General features: G+C 42.6%; 1 protein-coding gene across 4 annotated transcripts in view; it reads left to right on the plus strand.

The window, feature by feature from the left end:
• LOC308072596 (glypican-5-like) overlaps positions 1 to 22,890 on the plus strand; it is a 394,857-nt gene extending 371,967 nt beyond the window's left edge. For all 4 annotated transcript variants that reach the window (XM_080409680.1, XM_080409681.1, XM_080409682.1 and 1 more), the window contains one exon: positions 19,216 to 22,890. In XM_080409680.1, the coding sequence (XP_080265806.1) occupies positions 19,216 to 19,418 (203 nt within the window). In that variant the 3' untranslated portion in view covers positions 19,419 to 22,890. The remainder of the gene's footprint in view (positions 1 to 19,215) is intronic.
• Positions 22,891 to 23,414: the final 524 nt, after the last annotated feature.

A 23,414-nucleotide genomic window follows, 5' to 3' on the forward strand; every position in this document is an offset into this window, starting at 1 on the left:
TGTGCTAGCACCCTGCACACTAGCATTGCTCCTTGCACAGATGCTGCCTGTCGCAGATAAAGGCTGAGCCGTTACCACGTGGGTGTTACCGTGACTGAAGTGTCAGGCTGTGTCCTACCCCTCAGAGAACTTGTGCTGTTCCCTTAAGCACACAGGGCACCCAAAAATGTTTGAGGCAAACAGGAAAATTAACACTGTGATTAGGGGAAGCAATTGGGATGTGCAGAAAAGCAGAACTGTCAGAAGAAAAAGCAAATTGTTTAGAGATAAGTGAGGAAAGAATCTTTATTTTCCTTCCAGAAACTTGGGGGTGATGAGTGTTTTTATGGCCTTAACATCTCTCTTGGGAAGCACCCATTATTTCATGCATGCAAAAGGCAAAACAGCTGAGATGTGAAGAGACTGGGAGAGAGGGAAAGCCAAAGGTTGACAGCTAGGCTGGGTCCGTGCCACGCGTGGCGAGGAGAAGCCCTTTGTGCCTGTTCGGGCTATACAGCCACGAGCACTGTCACTGTCCCATTGCTGCTGCAATCAAAGCTCCCCCTTCAGCTCTGAGTACGAGCAGATCTTCCGTCATCTTTAGTTCTCCCTTTATCCAGCACAATACTAACCCGCGTGTCTTACCGGGGGGTTCAGGTGTGCTCCTGGCTGCGTCAGGTGTGCGAGATCAGGTAAGGCTGTTCCAGCCGTGCTGGGCGCAGAGCCCTTTGGAGAGCGTTAGCTGCAAACAGCTCCGTTCTCTGTCTCTTACACAACCCGGGCCAAAGCGATTAACACGTGACAAACGTTTGTGGATGATGGTTTCCATTTTGCAGTGGCATTTACAACCAAGTCTAGCCCACCCTTCCCTTTGTACCAGTGTGCCTCTACCTGCGCGGAACCGGCTGTGGATTTATGCTGACTTGAAAGGAGGGATTCAATAGCTCAGCGTAGGCTAAGGCAAACACAAATAAATATCAGTAAATACGAGAACAGGGGAAAAGGTGAAGACAGCAGTAAGAGCAGACGTGTACCAAATGGCTTTAAAATGCTAATTGCATTGTATACTCGGTCAAGCATGAAGTTATCACTGTGTAATCATTCAGTGTACTTCAAGGCTAATAATCTAACAATGTAGCAGGTGGGCCAAAACGCAAGCTACTGCCTCTCCCAGCCTGTGCAAACAGGGTTTGATGTGTATGTTGCATGGTACTCTCCAGATGCTGAGGCATATGTTGTCATCAGGTAACTTCATTTTTTACAGGCAGGTTGGGTGGCTTTCTGACTTCTTGTAGATGCTGAGAATGTCTGAATTAAACAGCTGTTTGTAACGAGCCTGCCAAGTAGTGCTTCAGGAACCTGGTACCATTTGTTTCCATTGTAGGAAATATTAAAAAATATTTTTAAAAAATAATACAAAAACCCAAATCAACACCACACACATAAAAGTACTGATCTCATCAGACCTTCACTGTAACCTGTACCACATCAGATGTGAAACTTCTAGGAGGCTGCATGATTTGGGGAAGGCTTTTTCATCTTTCACTGTGCCATGCCTGTTTGCTGACAGCTCCCCACCCCCATTATAATACTGCTTTTGATACTTCCAACTTGTAATTTACCACAACTGACAAGAGAAGAAGCTGTTGTGTACTTGTGTCATCACATCTGATGTTATTTTTTTTAATTTTTGTTTAAGAACCGTAACATCACTCTACATTTTCTATTTCTGATGCCTATCTTATTCTTAGCAAGATCAGGCATTCAGTTATGGTATGTCCTAGGTAGATACAGGAAATGATTGATCCTGCTCCAGATATTCCTGGTTTCCACCAATCCAGGAGCTCCAGTGTTAGACCAGGACACTCTTGTGCTTGGAGCTATACAACAGAACAAAGACAACCCCCCACCAAATGTTGTGGGCTAAGAATCACGAGCTAGCTACATGCGAGCTACAAGCTTGGCACCCAGCATACCATTACTTACGCGGTCTGACGTTGATTTGGAGGTATAAAACTACCCTTTAGTAGATGTCAGAACTTGAAATGACATCTGGCTGCATCAGTTTCTGGGCTGAAGAATGCAAATGTATTGCTGACTCTGAAGGTAATGGCAGGTTTCTTCTGTGGCTGCCACCCAGATCACTTTAGCCTCTTCATTTCTCCGTTCTCTGGAAAACGGGAATACTACTTCCCAGGAGTTCTGCCACATCCACTGTGTGTAACATCTGTTAGGGCTCTGGAATGAAAGACTTTGTAGAAATGTAAAAAGTTACTTCTTCCGTTATTTTTGGTGGAATTAGTGTCAAGACAGTAATGCTTTGGTTTAAGAACTCCCAGGGTGCTTTGTTACCTGCTTTAAGGAGGGGGTTAGAATATCTGGCAGCTACTGAAATCGTTTTCCATCTGCCCAGGTCTCTTCTCCTTAACACGTGTATTATAGTGGTGAGTAACTGTATTCATTTCAACTTATGTCATCTTGGATCTTTCTTCAGGCCAGACCGAAACACTCCTGCTCACAATGAGTAGTACCATACTCCGTAAAAAGTCTCATTGATTTCAGAAGGGCTCTCACTGATATGTTGTACTATTCATTGTTAAGTAAGGGAATAAATACCACAGTCTGGCTCTGTACAGTGAAAGCAACAGAAACTGGAGGGTAGGGAGTGGGAATTACAGAGACAAGGAAACCTTTCATTTAAAAAAGATGCAAAGAAAACGTGATTCATCTGAATGTCTTAACTCTAAAGAAAAGCTTTCACTGGCAAATGATAGAATATAGTATAGAGGCTGGCATCTGTAGTAAAGCAGAATTTAGAAAGCTCATTCCAAATAAGAATATAAATTACTTGGCTGCTGTATCATAAATTTTACCCAAACACTGGGAATTCAACTGAAGTATGCCTGTCACCACTAAAGAATTCCGGGATTTAAAGGATATGGTGTTTCTGGGAGTGAGACTGGGGTTTGTTTGGGTTTTGTTGCATTCGTTTTTTCACTCATATTTTATAGGCAGACCTTTTAGAATTCATGTAATACGCTAGCAGTACAGCTTCAGAGCTATTGAAAAAAGTATATTTTTAATTTTGTGGGCTTAAAGGCTAAATAAGGGCACAGTAACACCTGAGTCAGAAGTATCTTGTACCTCTGAATGTTGGTGTATCTGCTAGTCTGCCTGCTGGCTTTCTGCCTCCCTGCCCGTGCTGGGCTGTGGTTGTGTACCACGCCACCCAGCAGGCACCGCGGAGCAGCCGTGCGCTGTGCTGGGCGCAGTGTGCGAGGGGAAGGCACGGTTGCCTTCCGTGTCTTGCTGTCCAAACGAAAGGGAAGCATGTAGCGGTTGAAGTGTGTGTGTGGGGGGGAATTATTCAGACTTGCTTCAGCAGTGCCTTGACCTTAAGGCTGTCATTCAGAGCCGTGCAAGGCCAGACACGATTCTCCCTGTACTTACAGCGGTAAGCAGCATTTTACGTCCAGTTGGCAGACTAACTAGGGGATGGTGGGCAGAGTGTAAAAGGGCCCCATGGCTGCGTATGCAGTGTGCTTTCCACTTCAAGAGCCAGACATTTTTTTAAAGGAAAATGAAACTCTGTGCGCCGTGCTGGTTTAGACCAAAATACAGGTCATACTGGAAAGCTGCAGAAAGCAGCTGTACCTTTTCCTCCCATCCTGATGCCATCCCCACACTGTCTTTCACAATATCCCCTTCTTCTCCCACTCCATACACAAAGAACAAAACTGTCGCCCTACACAAAATATGGATCATTTGAGGTTCATCTCCAATATTGTTAATAATGTCGAGTGCTGATGCTAACCTGTGCCTTCACACTCCAGCAGCTACAACATCTGTGCCACAATTTCTGTTGGGGGCAGGGTGGTTTCTCCCTAGTATGCGCCAAGAACAGCTGTCCCAGATACTAACCTTGCTACAAGTGTGTTCAGTCATCTCCGTACCAGCTGCTGTGGGGTACCTGGTTAGAAGATGTAGTGCAACACCACCTGGAAGCGCTTCTGGGCACAGTGTAGCTGCTGCCTTGCTTTGGTGGTACACCACAGAGCAAACTGGGAAGCTGCGCTCCCTGGTCCTGCCACAGCACTGCAGTTGGATTTTCTTTGAGATGCATTTCAAGGTGTTGATTTCAGTGGGATGGAAGTTACAGATGCTTGCTTTATCTGAAAACAAGACAACTTACTTAGACACACCCTTGGAAAAGCATTTGGCTGATGTCTGCAATTGCCTATTTCTCATTATTTCTACTGTAAAGCAATGAAGACAGGAAGTTCAACAATCAAAATCTCATGTGTGCTTTATTATTTCCATTGCTGCAGCATCCAAAATCCCCACTTAAAGTAGTGATGTTTGTAATTTGGGGGGCTTTCCTTTTCCATGTGTAAGCAAAAAGATGGTAATGAATTTTGAACAGGCTACCTCTGCCTACTCAGCTTTCATTTACAGCAGGCTCCCATAGAAGGGAAGAATTAAAGCACCAGTAATTTTCAAATGGGCGTGCAAATCAGACTTTTGGTCATCTTTGTGATTCTTCTGTCTTGAAATTTTCCTGGATACCAGGTAAAGCAGAGAATAATCTTCCAATACAAACCCTGAGCTTGATTGGTCCCTTCATGACTGTAAGCCAAGCTCAACTTTCAGTTATATCAAATTCAGTCCAGTTACAATTAATTTTTCCCTAGCGCACACCATTATTAACAATATTGGAGACAAACCTCAAATGATCCATATTTTCTCTGTAATGGAAAAAAAACCAAAACACCTGAGGGTGCTTAGCTGCTGCAGGTTTCCACCATTTGAACCAGCAGAGGTCCGTAATGCATATTCTTGTCCAGAAAGTCATTTTTTTTTCTCTAGTTAGCAGATTAAAGAGCAGAGTTCCACTGTATTTAATTAGAAAGAAATGGGGAAAAGAAATGTCTTGAGAAAACCCAGGAAGTGAGAAATAAATAAAAATCAGGCTTCTGGTTTTAAGGAAGAACAGCAGTTGACAGGCTCGTGAGGTCTTACGGCTATCACCTCTCTCTCAGGGTACAAATGCACAGGATAAGGTGTTCAGAAAGTAAAACCCCAGCAGCAGAGCCTCCAAATGTCACACACCCGAGGTGCCAGTGACACACAGTACATCCAGCCACACGCCCAGCTTATTCCTCACTGAGGAGTTCAGGAGCCGGGCCTTTCAAGTCTCCCTCTTTGGCATTTATCCAAGATTACTGAGGCTTTGAAAAGCAGGATTGTTCTGAAAGGGGGGGTGGGGGGTGGGGGGGCAGTTGCAAGCAGCCATTTGCCATGGTATGGCACATCCATCATCTCCCTGTAATACAGGACCACGTGTACGCTCACATCACAGACAGTGCTCTTTTCACTAGCTGAGCGGCTGGAACGGGTGCCAGAGAATTAGGAGGAACTGGCCAGCCTTCAAGATTTCTTCGCAAGGACTTCTTAATCAGCTCCCATGCCTGCCTCTGTGCTCTCGTGTCTGTGTGTCTGGTAATTTGCTCTACTTTACGTACACTCTGTTCATCATACAGATTGGCTTTTTACTTTCTGCAGCAATTCCTCTCACTTTGCCAACACCTTGCCACTTGCAGCTTTAATGCCTATTGATAGCGCTTCATCAGCAATAGCTGCCAATGTATATTCCTTTTACAACATGTTCACCCTCGGTTTTTATGGATAGTTACAAATTTAGTCACAAACTGAATAGTTCGTTTTCATTTGCTTTTCGCATGGAATAGATTCATCAAAATGAATAGATCATCGGAAGGTTGAAAATAGAGATGAAGAAGCTTCTTTCGTGTGGATTTGTGCTCCAAGCCAGAGTCAGCTCCACCAAAAGCGTTCCGGTGTGCCTCGTCTTCAGCAAGACTTACCTTCAGTAACATTTTTACAGCTTCCCATAGGCAGCTGCCTGTGCAGCCCTAATACCGGTCCTTATCCCGGCATCAACACGTACTCCCTGATCTTCTACCGTGGGTAACACTTCATTCCCCAGACACAGCCACAGGAACCTGAGCAATGGGCTCGTCAGTGAAGCCAAGGCAGAGAAGGCTTCAAATGCCTCAGGCTTTCCTGTGTCCTCTGTCACCTTGCCTCGTTCAGCAGCAGCTATATGTTTTCCTTCGTCTCCCTTTACTGGCGATGAGCCCCGCTTGTGGCCCTTCACACCCTGCCAGTCTCCGTGCAGATGGAGATGGTTGTCACCGTGTGCCCCACCGCAGCACCCTGGACCTCTCCTTTCCCTGTCTGGCCGAGCTGTGTGTGGCCACCTCGCCTGCTGCCTGCCCATGCTCTGCCACGCTCCGATACACTAGCTGGAGACAGTTCGGTAAAATTATTTCTGGTTTTCAGACGCTCTGACAGACGCTCAGGTTTAAGCAAAATCTATTTGCAAAAAAACATCCCTGTGTAACTGGTTAGTAATAGCAAAGTCCAAAGCACACTTCAGCTCCAGTTCAGTTTCAAACTCAGCTTGGTGTAAGGATTATAATTTAGAAGTTCAGCTATTTGTTTCAAATGTTTTAATGGAAACTGGTGGAAATGTGTTGGTGGAAGAGACTGAGCATCAGCTCACATACAGGGGATGTTTTTTCTCTTAAGCAACAATATTCTAGTAATCCTTACACAAACAAGGATTGGTATTTTACAAGAAATACTGCCATTCCACAGTAATTTTTTTTCGTTTGCTATCAATGGCAGAACTAAACTGCCTTTTGATATTCAGCGAGGTGCAACAATTTGTTGCAGAGAAACAGATACGAGATTGTCTCTTCTCCTGCCTTTTCTTCTCCCGCACCACAGCTAGAAATAAATGCTCTGGGTGTTGCTAAGTCTCATCTCTCAATATCTGCTGCTTTGTGGAATAGCCATGTCAGCACTTAACAGGTTCTTACAGCTTGGTGACATATCACAGGAGTATTGCTCTTCCCTGGTACAACCGCCTGTCTTGCCTTGCTTTACGCTTTGGGGGTGTCATTAGCCTGCACTGCTTGAGTGTACCAAGTCACTGATAGAGGGATGTTGTTTACTGCGTATCCCAGCATATGAGCTGGAGAAGGGTCAGTGAAATGATTAGTCCTATCTCTTACAATTATTTTGAATGGGTTTAATCTAAATTTGTAACTAGATGGCTACAGATCTGTGGGGCTTCTTGTTTAAGGTTTGACTGCAACCATACTAAATGGCTGGTGACTTGGTAATTGTTCTGGATACCAGTAAATGTTGGGTTTCAATTAAATCGAAAATGTCCAGTGTTGTTCTTCGCTGTCCATTAATTATCAAGGTTTATGTCTTCCCATTATTGATTTGACAGTGGGGCATGAATGCCTCAATCAAGATCATGACCCTAGGCTGCTTAGCTACTGTAGACCCACAGAAATCATTGTCCATGTCCTGAAAAGCCTAAATAGGCCAGTACAGAAAACTGAAGGTTGCAGGTTGTCTTCTGAGCTCCTGTTTTTTGTAGGAACTGGTTCCTGGCTCGGGGAATACCGCTTAGCCAACAGTGGTTAGAAAGACTCCTCCATTCACCTTGCACTGTCTCTGCCAGTCTGGGATACTATTACCTCTGAAACACACCAGTCTTTATGAACTTTACTTCAGATCTCTAATCTATCCTTAAATTAGGTATTTTTTCCCCAGCTAGCTCAGTATGCGGCCCTTTCTCCATCAGTTGGCTCCAATTATGTGATCCTCGCATGCTATCTCTGAATAAATGTTCTCTGAAGTCATAAAGTAGGAGGACGCCCTTGGTGAGCTACTGTGATTCAACTGCTTCAAACAGGAAGAGCACTGTTGAGGTATCTAGGTTAATTTCACCCATCTCAACTCAAGTTAAACAAGAATTTAATGAAGTCCAACAGATGCTGGGTTTACTACTCCTGAAAAGCTAGTTTCCCCAAATTCTTTACCCAAGTAGATACTCTATTATGTTTTCTTTTCTAGCAAAGGACATGTTGCTTGGCCTGGATTTTTGTAAGATCTCAGGTGCCAGGAATGAGCCTACTGAGAGTAATCCAAGATGCTTAGTATGCTCTAAAAAAAAAGAAAATCTAACTCCTTGATTTAATTCCTGAGTGGGAGGTCAGCCTTCCTAATGAGTACTAAGCACCCTGAGGCATCGACCTAGACCTATTGTGTCAAGCTCATGGCCCGAGCTCGTAGTCAAGCCCAAAGTCCTGTTGGTCTGTGCTGGTTACACTCTGGGTTTGACTCAAGTCTCACCCAGGGCCAAGAACCAAGGTTTGCAGAGATGGAGAACCAGGACTCAAACCCTGACTCCCCCAGGAGAATGAGCCACATGGCTTCATGCAGACATGTAGATGTTTGCTATCCATCAAGTAAAATACAAATTCTTAACTAAACAGAAAATCCCTTCATAATCTCAAATAAAGAAGTGTATACCTAAATTCCAGATCAGATCTTTAGGAGCACTGCCACAATAGTAAATGGAAGGGTTCCTTAAAACCTATGGTGTCAGTGATATGTGGCTTAAGTAGATCATGACACAGTCAACTTCTACAGCAAAATCCATCATACTAAGATTGAATTTGCATGCAAAATAAGGTTTGTAGGACTAGACATCCAGAGGCTGTAGCATAGCAGTCCCTGAGTACAGGTTCACATCAGAAATGTTAATTGTCTCCAAACATCAGGCAAGTAATCTGCATTTTGAAGAGTCTCTAAATGGGCATTTACATAATTTATATTTTACAAAGTCCACTGATGTACATTTGCATAATAGACTGCAGCAGTGCCAACAGATCTATCGCAGCACACGGTGTCAGCTCTCATGAACTTCCAGTGGGTTTTTCCCTTTACTGGAGCTCCTATGACAGAAAGGAATTGGCAATAACTGATAAAAATCTCAAAGAGTAGCCTGAGAGCCTGTCAGAGTTCTTTGGCTGGCTGGAAACGCACAGAAATCAAGCCGCATGCTCAGTCACCTAAGAAGTGCTCTGCATATGTCCATGTCAGTTCTGTGCATGGAAACAAGCAGAGATGGTCCTTTATGTGTTCATTCTAGTTCGTTTAATTTCCTCATCTGGCATCTCCCATTGCTCTCCGCTTGCTTGCAGTAACACCCTGCTGCTTTCATGCTGTCCAGCTTCTTCCTCCTTAAAAACTAACACATTTTCTTACCACCCCCCACCCCCAGCCCTTTAGCATGCATGATCTGTTGGAGGCATCTGCAGGAGCCTGGAGAAGGGCTTTGGGAACCACGCTGGCTTTGTCGCTGGCCTCGCCAGGGCAGACAAGCTTGAGCACATCAGTGGAGGGAGAAGCCAATTGAAAGTTCCAGACCTTTGAGTTCCAATGCCATGTTCATCACTCTCAAAAATGATGTTTTTATCATTCTCATGATGGAGTTAGTGCCTCAAGGGTTTTTTTTATCTGATATGTGGTCTATGGGCAGAAGTTTTTTTTCCATATGCCAAAGTGGGAGAACCCTGGCCAATGTAAAGTTTAGCAGTGGTGTTACCCTGGAAAAGGTGGAAGATTTATAGCCCTCAGTCTGTTACGTACCACAGCGTTAGCAGTCTAGCCACATTCAGTCCTGGTGGTTTTGGTGTAGATGTCTCCCATGAAAACTGGAAGGAGCAGTTCACACCCTCCCACAACAGAACTGGGGAATGGGATCATTGCCAGCTCCAAGCAGGAATTTCCTTCCTTTAATTTGCTCCACAGCCTGAACACTGACTGAGCACAATCTTATGCATATGCTAATGGATGGTGCTTCATTTTGTAAGACATTTTATTAGAAAAGTTTATTTTTTTACCCCTGGTTGTATATCTCCTTTCCATTGGTGTTGATGTGGGTATTCGTCATCCTGCTGAATGTGATAAGGGTTCATCAGTTTCACTGCACGCTACTAATAAGATAATGCTTTTAAGCCGTTTGGTATTTTCACATGAAACATGTTCTTCTTGCTACAGATATTCAGTAGAGTGATGGCTCTAATCATCCCCTCCGTCAATAACTGTCAGCGGTGATAGAGCTGGGGTTCTGGCTGGTCGGATAAACGTAGCAATGTGAAATGGAGATGTGCCTGCTGAACGGTTGCCAAACTAGGGCAGGAGAAAAGGCGAATTTAAACTTCCCACACCAGAGCTGAAGCAAGCCTGATGCTGTGATGTTTTCTTTACTGCTCTCGGTATTACGTCTAAAATGATTAATCCAGGATAGTATCTTACCACAGTTTCGTTTGATTTCTGTTCTGACTGAAATGAAATATAGGAAAGATTCAATAAACAAATGTTTCCTACTGATTGATCTGAGGACCAGAACTATCCTTTGGCATTAGAACTAATCCTTTTTTGTCATCTAGATTAAAAGAAATCAGATGACATGTGGATTGAAGTGATTTCAAAGTTTATTCTATAATTAAACATCAGTTATGATTATATCCTATTAGAACCTCTTCAGAAGATTTTTAGTATAAGGTTCTGTCTGTGCTCAAGAAGTGACAGAAATACAGTAAACATTTAAAATCCTCACTGCTGCCTTTGGGATCTGGTGACTTCCAAAATCTTGTGGCAGGAGTCACGTCTGCCCAAGCTTCTTGGGGAGCAACGGGAATAGCTGGAAGAATTTGACTAGCTTTTAAAGAGTGAGGAATGATGAGAGCAGCACGTTTGCAGGGTGAAAAGAACCTTCCAGACGTCTTTTAGAGATGTTTGTGATTGTTTTTCTGTGGCTGCCACGCTGGACGTCGATGCCTCGTTTGTGATTATTACATTCCGGGATGTGGTCGGGCTGCTTGAAGTGTAGGGGTTGGAGGCGCCTGCCTGGCCAGGGCAGCTCTGAGCCAGAGGGTCTGCCCCGAGTCACAGAGCTCTTTGGTGACAGGGGAACTTGCGGCTTGTTTTCTCCTGCCCACTCCTTACAGATACGACATCGACTTATGCTGAAATGTGAGCAGACGGCTTCCTACGCAGCGAGCAGTCCATCTGCCCACCCTTGCTGGTATCTCCTTGTGGAGGCGTGAAGAGCCCTCAGTGGCACGGAGCAGTTTCTAGTGTCTCGCCTTTTTTGCTGACATCCTTCTAACTTAATCTGAGTAGCTCTTTCCAGTGGATTTTGGGCCACTTTGCTCTCAGGGTAGACCCAGGTAGTCGGGGCATGTAGCAACATGGCAGAGCCTACTTCAGTCTTGGTGTGACCCTGCAAGCCTACGCTGGTGAGGTCTGGCAGTGAAGAGGAGACCTGTGGGCCACCTCTGTCACACTGCCCCAGGAACACACAGCTCCTTGGGGTTTGTGTGCACACTCAGCTGCAGAAACCTAAACGCTGTAGGGCTTTTGGAGATGGGAACCGAAGGATCGAGAGAACTGTTGTGCCCCTAGGGCTAGACAACAGCTGAGTGGGAGCTTTGAGAGTCCCAGTGGTGTGGAAATGCTTGTCTGGGACAGCTGACTTGGTATGTGGAAGAGTAAACTTTCCTGGGGATTGGCGCTGGTAGTGCATAGGCTGTAACATACTCAAACCTGACGTTCCTCTCAAGCTCTGTGATTTTCACTTTATGGCATGGAGAAACTGTAAATGGTGCTTATATATGACCAGTGAGTTTTTTCAGCACAGAGAGATGCTGCTTCTCAGTTTCAGGCCTCAGGGCTGAGAGACATATGCCTAACTTCAAGCAGGTGGGTAACTGTTTATTTTGGTGGTAGAAGCTCTGTTTAAAGTTAAGCAGATGAAGTTCAAATCCTTGCTGCAAGCTGAACTTAGATTACTGCTAGTATAGGATCATATCCAGTCTTTTTACAAAATGGAGCTTTGTCTGTTTAGAGCTGCAGAGCTAAATTAAAATCCTCGTTACAAATGTCAATTGCAAATACAATTAGCAGTTTATGAAAAGGCTGGGTATTTGTAACATGCAAATTTTCAAGCAAGAAAAGGTGCAGTTTCCCCTTAAGGGAAAGAGTGCCAACACCACATGCTCTTTTTCTTCTCGAGAAATTAAGGAGTGTCTGGGGGAGAGGAGTTGGGATGGCTTTAAAAGTTTTTGTACTCCCTTCCAAAATAAGTTTATAGTTTCCCCATATACAATTTAATTAAGCCTTCGATTTGACCTTTGTATTGAGCAATAAAACTTAACTGGGAAAGATGTGGGTAGAATGAGAGCACAAAGCATGCCCCACGTCAGCCAGTGTGAGAACTGTTTCTGTAACCAAAACTAATGAGATCATCAGGACAAAAGCAACAGCCGAAGCATTTTCAATTATTACTAATATTTTTCTTCCTTGAGCCAGTTTATATTTTTCTTAATTACAGCTTTGAGCTGTGGCGTGATATTTAGCAGATGCCTTCGGCACTTGGCGTGCTGATCACTTGCACACTCCAGACTGGCAGGGGCACCTAATCTTTGAAGTCTAGAGCACACATTCATCTTTAACCATAAAGGTCAATCCTGCATTCCTCGCATCCCCCTAAACTCCCATTAAGTTTAATAGGAGTTTTGAGCATGTGAGGCATGCGGTATCAGGATCGCTCTCAGTCTTCTGGATTTTACCAGTGAGGCATGTACAGAATTTCTAAACTTAACTAATTAATTGCGCCATACAGTGATGGAAGAAGGCTGTCACAGAGCTTTATAGTTGTTTCTTTCATTACATGAAAGTTACAATGGAAGTTCAACAGATTTACGGAGAACATCATGTTTTGCAGATACTTCCATGCTGTGTTTCAGGATATCATGTCAGCTGTGCTGCAGTATGTACGAAGTATCTGGCAAACTAAACAAGCTTAAACATGCAACCACAAACATGTGCCTAGGACTAGACTAAAAACAGATGTTTCCAGGAAATGTAAAAGATGTTTGGCATGTTTTAAGCTTATACTTTCAGCTTGTCTGCATTTGAATAAGTCCTGTATTAATATAAACAAAGTGACAAAACCTTTTCTTGCAAATGACCGACTGATTAATGGAACTCTACTGCTGAATCACACAAGCTTTGTTAGGTTAGGTTATTTCTTCCCAAGGAAAAGATGGATTGCTCTGTCTTGACATTTACCATGGCAGGAGCTGAGGCAGTTATATTTGTGGGTTTACTTTTTAGCCCTCAGAACTAATAGAATTTTACTGTGGCTCCTGAAAATCATGCAGGGTTTGCTATGGCAGCTGCATATCAAAAGCCAAACAAATACAGTGATAGGTTTCCTTAGAGAAGTACAGCTGAGATAATCTGTTCTCTCTATATATGTATATAGTGCATCAAATGTATAGAGACACAAAGATTGTTTGGGAATGGGGGAAGGAGTTGCCATTTCATGTAAACGTGGCTTCCAGGCACCTGACATCTCAAATTGTCTCACAGTTGTTCCTGACTTTTCTTTACTGCATTTTTTTTCTTTGTTCATCGCACTTTTTTTATAACAGTAGTTCCTGAAAGTTCTGGCCAATGTTATTTCTTGAGGAGAGTGGGTATGGTTCTTCTCAGCCTGAAGAATTTACATCCAGAACGCACAAAATGTGTAGGAAATAAAGTAGTTCTGATGGCCTACAGGGAGATGTAATCTCCCAAAGATCCCACAAAGTGTAATGCAGAATTAAAAACTGGACACAGATAATCCTAGTACCAATTTCTGACCATGCCCCCAAGGCCAACTTCTGTTCAGTCACACGTTCAGAAACAGAACGATCGCAGAACCGAAATGGAACACGTCAGTTAACCCTCATAATCTTGTCCCATGAGTCTTCTGGAGAGGCTGGACTAACCCTAACGCAACTCAGTAGTTAGGAGGGTGATGTATTCAGTTGCAACTCCTGTAGTTCTTCCCTTTTCTGGTAAAAGATTTTTGCCTCCTAAGGCCGAGTTTCCCTTAGAAGGTGTACGGGAAAAAGGTTTGTATGGACACCATATTCTCAGGCTGCAATGGAAAAGGGAGAACAGTACGTACCAGGGAGGCTACAGAGCTGTTAATTACTCCCTCCTCCTGATCCCGAAAGGGTTATATTACACCTGCCCTTTACTGGCTGGTATTATATAGCAGACAGTAACAGAGTCCAGAATATGGAGAATGGCATCACAAGTTCTCACACTTCGGGAGTTCTCCCATTCCCATTTCCACAGCATTCTTGTTTCCATTTGTCTGCTGCAGCTGTAACTGGAAATAATTAGTGCTGGTCTTAATGTCAGGATAATAGATTATTTGGAAATTGTTGGTACATTTTATGGTGACAGCATTGTTTTGCAATTGCAGAGCTCCTTCCTTTGAATATGTAAAAGTAATTTCAGCTTTTTCTACCAGAGGTGATAAAAAGCTAATAATAACACTGCAGCATCTACTGTAATTTAAGAGCCTGTTCCACCAAGTTGCACCTAGCTTTAATTTTCTTATGAAGCTGTCAGCCAAAACCAAGCCTGTGATCAAAGTGAAATTTATCAAGCAACTGAGCTACAACATGGAGACTAAATGCAGGTACTGACCAGCTCACTTTAGACCTTCATTATGAGTGTCATTACAGCCATGATGAGGCATTCAAGACCAAGGCATAAATTTGCTATCGTAGATGCTGACATTCTGTCTTTTCAAAGCACAATGTTTGCGTGAAAATCCAGGAAGAAATGGACAGGCCTGACTTCATGTAGTTAATGTGGTAAGGCAGAAATAAACAATCTCCCCTTCTTTCCTCCCTCACAGCTCTCTCCCCAGATACCTGGGTTGAAAGTTCCCCTTGGCAGCTCATGGTGTAAAACTGATGGAAACGTGTTCAAAAATCTCCACTTTGTTGTGGGCATGGTGGATTGGTGAGCGCTGATACTCTGCTGTCAGTGCCTCACTCCATTAGAAACCGGGCCGCTATAATTAACACTTACAGGACTGGCCTGGCAAGTCTCTCTGGTTTGTTTCTATTCAGAATTCCCCCACAGGGGTCGTACACTTGCCTGGTGTGATGGTCCGTAGCCTCTGGATGCGTGCAGGCACCATGGCTGTTGGTCAATCACAGGTGTTCTGCCTGAGGAACAGAGGTCCTGAGGCACAAGCACGTTGCTTGCCCGAGCGCCAGTGCCGTAGCGTTCGCACTGGCATACAAAGCAGAGCCGGCCGGTGGCCCTCTGCTCAGCTGTGACAGGTGAAGGGCAGCGAGGGTTGGATCTGAAAGGTCAAACACAGGCTTCCCCCAAGTTAATCCCGCTTCCTTCAGTGTGAGGTCAGCCCATGCAACCGCCCTTCCCTTCCTGCCTTTTTCCTTTGCTCCGGAGATACTTGCTGTGGCGACAGCAGCAGCAGCCTGTCTAGGGAGCCCTTGCGTTTACCCTTCAGCTCCGTGGAGACAGTGCGGAGCATCATTCAGACAGGAGATGGAGAGGGTTCAAGTGGCACTGGCCCATCTTTGCAGGGAAAGAGCCCCTATCACACCCACCCTTTGCAATCACAGAGAAAGGACTGAGCTCAAGTCCGGTCAAGAGGACAAAAATAGAAAGCAAATGAACTTGTTCATCCCTTGACAGGACAATAGGAAACCTCAACAGACATTTAAGTAGATCCTGCTGATACTCTTAGAGAGCAACAGCATGCAAATACACCAATAAATGGTTACATCTTTGATAACCCCTGTCAGTAGCAAACTGCAAATTGGTTAGCCCAGGGAGGGGCAACTAACAGCCGGGGTGCCAATATGACTTGAACTTGTGTCAGATAACCTGGTAATAACCTAATAAAGTATATTTGCGTTATTTTGCTCCTGGATTGTCCCTGGCTCAGATTAAGGTGTGCTTTAATGTGTGACTCATGAAATACATCTGAAAGGCATGCTCAGCCCTCAGTATAGGAGAGATTTCCTGTTCCTAAATTAGATGACAGTGACAGTTTTGACTCTCCCTTTTATCCGAAGCGAGCCTCTCTGAGGAACAGTATTGATCCATATAAGTATTTATGAGAAGTTCCGTGCCGTCTGGGCGGCACATGCATTACTGGGTAGCAATCTGCGGTTAGATCTTCGAGGTGAAGATAATCCTAAATGATCTAAACACTGAGGTCAAGCAATTTTCATTATGTGCTTTGTTTATATTGTCAAGATGTGAATTTAACAGCAGTTAACACGGATGAAAGTTCAGCTAAGGAAGTGGACTCGGTCCTCTGGACTCAGTGAGCTGTTCCCAGTGCTCACCAGTAATCGCAGGGCCCAGAGGGTCTCTGAGCCATCTTCACTGACCCTGGCAGACGTCGTCCACAGCAAGGGTCCCAAAAGGCTGGTCAGGAAAGCTGCTTTGGCGGTCACCTGCCTTCACTAGGTGCCCCTTCTGGCAGGGTTTGAATACACACACTGGGAGCCTGGGCAAGGGAACAGCACAGTAGCTACTGCAGTGGCTGTATCACGTCACGATGCAGCAATAAACAAACAGTGCAGAACAATATTCAAATGCCAGTGTCCAAAACGCCATCACATGTGTTAGCCTGAGGTGAGCCGAAGCCTTCAAAGATTTTAACCACTCCATTTCTGGAAAGGAGAGAGGGACTGATGATGGGAAGAATGACGGAGAAAGCTTTTAACTGGGAACCATGAAGCCTTTAAAACGCAGCCAGTAAATACTAGAACAAACCAAAGTTGTGGGGTTTGGTTGGTTGGTTTTATGAAGTTTTACTCTGGGGGGTTGATTCATGGGTGTTGAACATCTGGGGTTTGCTCTGCTGAGACTGGAGTTTCATTTCTGTGCTAGTCTTCGCACTGACACTTTTTTTTTTAGCATGCTCACTATTTCTTTGCATTTTGAATGTCAGTAGTAGACTGAGCATACCCATCTCTGAGTCTGAGAAAAAGATTTAAGAGGAAAAACTCATTTAACTCTGAGTCTCTCAGCCAAAACCTTGGAGTGAGTAAGCAACAGGAACTCTGAGGAAACTGGAATAAAACATGAAATCTTTACGCTGCTGAAACTGTGCCTTAAAAACTAAATATAGGATTGAAAAAAATCTTGAACTGAATTAGGACTGAGACTATTTTTATTTATTTTTACGAAGAGAGAAAACAGAGCATTTTAAATAAAATGCCAGTTTTGCACAATGAAATCCCAAATTAGAATTGGCCATGAATAGCATCAGAAGATACTCTGCCGTCAAGACAGGGAATTCAGAATGTAGTCCTTTCCACGGAAAGGATAAAGGCAGAATTTTCTAATGTATTATTTAACGCTTGTTATGTAGTGCATTAAGCAGTCACTGAGAGGAAAGCTTTTAAAAACCAACAGCCTCCCTGATAACATTAAATCTTACCTTAGATTTTTGGTTAAGTCAATATTAAGAAAATAAACGAATTAATACATTTTAGTCTGCCCGATTTATAGACGCCAATCAAGTTACAATGCTGGACATGGCCAACTGAAAGAGACGAATAGATTTACCTGAGTGAGGTCTTAATTTAATCAGCTGGCCCCAGAGAGCTGAAGTCAGCAGGCTGGGATGATATAAGAGGCAGCAGAGAAACAGTGCCTTTACCGCAGTCGAAAAGGAGAACGACAGTGATGGAAAGGAGTCTAGGCAGTGTCAGAACACACCTATTTCCATGATTTATTCTTAATTTACTTTAATGACAGTCTGAAGGTTTTTCTTTAAGTGTCCTCAGAATACTGATATTTTCTAAACAGTTAGAGAATGCTTTTTCTCCCCCTCCTTTCTGTTAGCTCCATTGCGAGTTGGAATTGAGGAGGAGCTATGTCTGCATTTTGCCATAATGAATTTTGAGCACAGTGTCAGACTAACCTTTTCCCACTGTACACCTTGCCAGCCCGTGTCCCTTCTCTGCAGCCACCCTCCAGTCAGGTCTAGGAATCACAGGTTCCCCTGGGATGAATGTTGATATTATGATAAAATGGAGGAATTAATTGCATTTCTTTTACAGTTTATACTGGCAAAAGAACAATGTGTGCTTTCCCAATACGATATCTCATTTTTATTACCAAGTGAGTTTATTGATGGTTGTTCAGAACTACTGACATGCAGACAATGATCTCAGATTGCATTTACATTTCTGGAATACTTTCCATCTTTCCAGATTCTGCCAGCAACTTGCTTCTGTGATTCAGAGTTTTTATTTTAAGATTGGACTGTTGTTTAATCTGCATTACAAATCTATGCCTTTTGCTTTCTTGTGTATGTGCACTGCATTCATTAGTATCACAAATCCTTTAAGCTTGGACCTGAACAGTTATTGCTAATTTATAAATTCTTCCAGGCAGGAATTTGGTTTTTGCCAGGCACTCAGATATGATTTTACAGATTGACTGTAAAATCATCATCCCATCATCAGATGAAATAGTGATTTTTTTTTTCCCCACAATGCCAGCGAGAGGGTTCAAGGGCAATATGATCTCAGTAATACTTGTAAATAGCTTGTGAACCTCAGGATAACCACAGACCCTTATCAGTCATTTTCTCATTTCAAAAAATCCCTTCTTTTTTTTTCCCCCCTTTCAATATAGGAGTTCTACTACTTTCTTATGAATCTAGTCCTTTATATAAAAGATGCGTAGAATTGCCCTAAAATGCATCTGGAGGGAGAAAAAAGCCCCAGTGATATTGTTCCATACTTCAGAAAGAAAAAAAATATCCTTCTACTTGCTGCGAAAAACAATGAAACAAAACATGACGCATTCTCTTTGTAGCCGTATTTTGCCCGTGTCGATGAACAAGGCATATGAGACAACTATGTATTGCCTCATGTCAGCAATCCTTCTTGCCAGGTTGTCTTACTGTATCGAGGGCCATGCGTTGCTTTAAAGGTAGTGGCAAAGCAGGAAGAAGCTGGGAAGTTGGCTGTTACATTAAGTCAACATGCTCTCTCGTCTCCTGCAGCCACTCGGCAACTTGATGGGTGTCTCACTGGGGCATGTTACGAAACCACTCAATCCTTAACATCGTGTTTTAAAGCACAAGCCAGTTCCCATGCCAGGTGAAACTGAAAGTACTTTTCCTGAGAGAAAACCAGGTTCTGAGACCAGCCACCGCAGTGCTGAGTACCTACTGTTCTGCTCAAGCTGTGTCTACAAGCAGACAGGTAGAGCAGGCTGATCAGAACAGACTTGCTGAGCAAAACAGCGGGTGCTGAGGACCCAGCGGTCACGCTGGGTCCAACCAAAACATTAATACAAGCGCCCCATCACTCTCCCTCCGTACATAGGTCAGTTATTCAGGCTAGCGTGCAGCACGTGTCCACAACAGACAGAATTTAAAGCTATTATTGAGAAGATGTGTGATTAATCTTACATTTACTGTCATGTTTTCAGATATACTCAAGGACAAGAAAACCCATCCGGAAAACAGAAACGAACCAAAACCGACTGTGAAAAAGATCGACGCCGCAACCACCACAAGCACTGTCAAGTCATCCTCTAAACACAGTGTAACTGGAAGTGGGAGCAGTCCCACCCTGAGCTCCTCACTTGTGATTTTAACAGCACTAGCAGTCCTGTGGCATTGCCCACTGTAGCTGTGTTGCCTTGCAGCCACTGTGCAAGTGTTTCTGTTCACTGTCATTTGTACCTACAGCCTTACCCAACAGAAAACAAATGTAAATGGCTCTCTAGTTTATGTGATATGTTAGAATAAATATTAAATGATATGCTGGAGTTGGCAGATACCAAGCGTCATCACTTACAATGTCTGAAGACAGCCTTTGACAAAGCCCACCCAAGACAGAGGGAATGATGACAAAGGTCTGAGTAGCTTAAGTTATGGGGTAGGAATAATTGAAAACGCAGAAATTGTGTATGTGTGTTATTTTTTTTCCCAATTTCATTTGCTGGAATCTTACTGGCTGGTTTTGTTTAATTTTTTTGGTAAATTATATGAATGATCAGTCTTCAAATTCAAGCCAATACATACTTTATTTTTCTAGTGAACAGCTAACAAGCTATATCTACAGTTGTAAACCATCCTAAAGTGGAGTACATTCTACCAGCTTGATGAAATTCCTAAGTGATCAAGATCAAAGCATGTTTGAAACTTTTCACTCTTTCTGTTTAGATTGTAGGAAGCAACATAAAAGCATATGGTGTGTCTAATGTACCAGTATAGTTGCCTTAACTATGGAAAAAATTAGAACCGCGTTGTTTACTGAGGGATACAGATAGTGAGTTTCCCTGCCCCACAAAACGCCGTTACCAGATGCTTAAGCATATGCTCAAGGCTTATTGAATGAATGTCCAGCAACAAGAAACATAAATAAACATAATATTTTATCCAGCTGAATGCAGCTCTGTACAGAGAAAAAAAAGATAACTCAGTTCAAACTTTCTTTGCCTATGTGATGTTATAGAGAAAACCAACCTAAATTTTCCATAAAAGTCCCAGAGAAAAATCGTTGGGGACTCCCATTAGACACTAACTAGGTTTTGTGCATTGTGGATCTCTGAAATCAACTCTGTTTCATAAACTGTGTATTATTTAATTACATGTAATGTTTAAAATTTTGTATCATGGTAGGTGTAAATGTAAAACAATCTGAAATCTAGAACATTCTCTGTTACACCTCATCTTGATTACTACCCCTAGAAAATGTCAAACTGTGTGTTATATTACAAGGCTTTTTTTTTTTTTTAATCAATGATACATTGATGCATTTGAACTTTTTGAATGAAAAAGTACTACAATAACGTTTAATGGGTTAAGAGTTAATGTGTGCTTTCCAAAAAATGTTTACAGTGCCATTGAATATATATCTACAAATACAACTGGATGAATACAGTTATTAATATGATAAATATATAAAACATTAGAAGTTATATTTACTACATTTCATACTATTACAACAGTTTAATGGCCATTTTTGTGTTGTAGACTATTATTATGTACAGATTTATAAGATTTAATGTAAAACACTTGCCTTTTTTTTTTTTTTTTTTTGTAAAACATCTCTTTGATATTTAGAGTCACACAGCCACTGTCATAACTCAAAAGAAGAACCCTACTAATCAACTTCAGGCATTTTATTGGCAACTTTTGTTATAAAAGCCTGACACGAAGAAGGTGCCATGTGCCAGTATTATTGTGGCAATGACACAGAACAAGCATATAAGAAGTATGTACAAAACTTGTACGTTTTTAGATAGTATTAGTGAACATGTCTAATTAAGTTTGCAAAGGTGGGGCTTGAGTTTTGTTTTTAATTTGGGCTTTTAGATCATATTTACAGACATAAAGGTGTAATCAGAACCATCGACACACCCAGCTGCAAAGGCAGTGTCTCTAAAGTGTCAGCCACTACGTTTTCTAGAAGAGAATTCAATTGCAATGTTGAAACAAGGAGATAAAATGGAAAATCACTAACATGAAATATTTTATATTTGAGTTATGATTTTTCTAAATGGTAAGGATAGTAATATCCCTAAGTAGTGCTTTCCAACCATAACAGTGAAAATCAGTGTTCCCAAAAGTTCTATAATAGCTGTCCTGTTTTCCAGGGTTTGTGACTGCACCACCAGTCCTCTGAACCATAATTAAAAATTCCACTTCTTGTATTTATTTTCAGTGCCCTTTGGAAGAGTGCACTTTTACCAGCGGAGGTGTGCAAGTCATGTCATTTACACAGGGAAAGGACACCGTAATTCCTTGCAGTCTTAAAGGATCAGTTGCGATGGCTGCTGTCAGACAGGCTGGGCTCTGTGCACACACAGAACTGTACATCAGGTGCTAACACCACCAGCTCCTCAGGTAATACCAATCACTGTGGCTTCACTAAAGCAATTTATCTCTGTTGCCTGTCAGCCTGACCCCTAATTTAGTTTTCTCACACTTAAGATGCTCAGTCATCATTCAGGCAAATGCATCCACATTTGCACGCGTCAGTCTCTGTCAGGATTCCTATGGATAGAGCTAGGGTTTCAGGGCTGGGCTCTGACGCTACCAGATTTCAGCTTTGCAGTTTGGAGGTTTCAGTTCTTCTCACCTGCAGAGAAGGAACTTGAATTCCTAGACTTACATGTCTTTTTGAGGTCTTTTCTGTAAAAGGTTTTGTGCTTTTAGCTCAGAGCAGGGATCCAGCTTAGCCTAGTATTCAGCTGTAGCAGAGGAAGCTGCAGAAGCCCTGCAGGAATAACTCACCCTGGGGATTATTTGTTGTTGCTAAATGTCATAACCTTGCCAAACAAAAACCTCTGAAAAATTAAGTGTTTGAATTTTAGGTTTGGTCAGCAAATATTTATATGACGTAGGACTCTGAAGCTAAACAAGACAACCCTTTTAAAGTTTCTGTAACAAAACCAGAACAAGTTCAAACTCTGGGGTGAGATAGAATCAACTCATTTCATTGGATTCAATCAATAGGCACAAATTGTTACGGAATGAGGGAAGAGACTTCAGAGGACTCCACACCTATTAATACATTTCACACTAATACACTTTCACACTGTAAGAAGAGTACTGGTCAAACCAGCATGAAATATGTTCATAATGTGCATCAAAAATGGAGCAGCTTTAAAGGGCAATGCAGTATATTTTTTACTGATGGTTTATGATTTCATTTTTCTCAGGATCAGTTGCATTTACATAGTAAAAAAAGTGTTTTTCCATCAAACAACAGATCTATACCAGCAAAGGCAAAAACAACTGGCTGTGTCAGATAAAGAAAGTGTTTCTTTTAAGATGAGTAAGATACCTATTTTACAAAATCTTCTTTTGTTATCCAGGACACTGTAATTGCGATGTAATTACAAAGGTCTAAATTCAATATACTTTTGAACTTGTCTATGTAATCTCAGTGTAAAATAAGGTACCAGTCAAAGAGCATTGCTGTAGCTTTGCCTAACAGTTATGAATTGTATTTAGCCACTGCTTTTTGAATGTTTATTGTTTTGCTATGACTTCTTTTAATATTTTGCTGTGCCAGCATTTGTGAATGCAGCGTTGGAAAGTAACTGCTGTCATATATTTGTGAGTAAAATCAGTCTATAGTTTTCTCTTGATAGTGATTCAGGCTTCTTACCAAATAAGACAAAATTGGTGTGGGCATCCAGTCGGTTCTTGGCGTTTCACTGCTCTTTGGGCTCCATGTTCCACCAGGTTCACGTAAGAGGTTCAAGACGTTCATGTGTCACTTAGTCCCCTTTCTAGCTATGAAAGTGTAAGGGAGAAAAGTGAACACGGGTGGACAAAAGCATGTGTGGCTGCAACGTGCCAGTGCTTGGCAACTGTCTTTTCTGACGCCCTGAGCCGAGTGTTCGCAGTAAATTTTCAAGCTGCTTTTCTACCTCTCCAGATCAACACGTGGAGACTGGCCAGGCAAAGAGCAGCAGAGAATCTAGAAACTGCATTTTCAGGCAACTTCACAGACACCTGCTATGAATTGCACGTTTTTTGCAATTTAGATGCTTTACAGAATCCGGCCTCTCTTTTTCAACCTTGCACTTTTTTGCTGGCTTGCATATTGCTGGTGTTATGCCCTGTGTTCTAGTGCACCGGGTACTTTGTCATTATGTAAAGAATTGTG

Source organism: Falco punctatus, assembly GCF_963210335.1.
Source record: "Falco punctatus genome assembly, chromosome: 13".
Taxonomy (NCBI): domain Eukaryota; kingdom Metazoa; phylum Chordata; class Aves; order Falconiformes; family Falconidae; genus Falco; species Falco punctatus.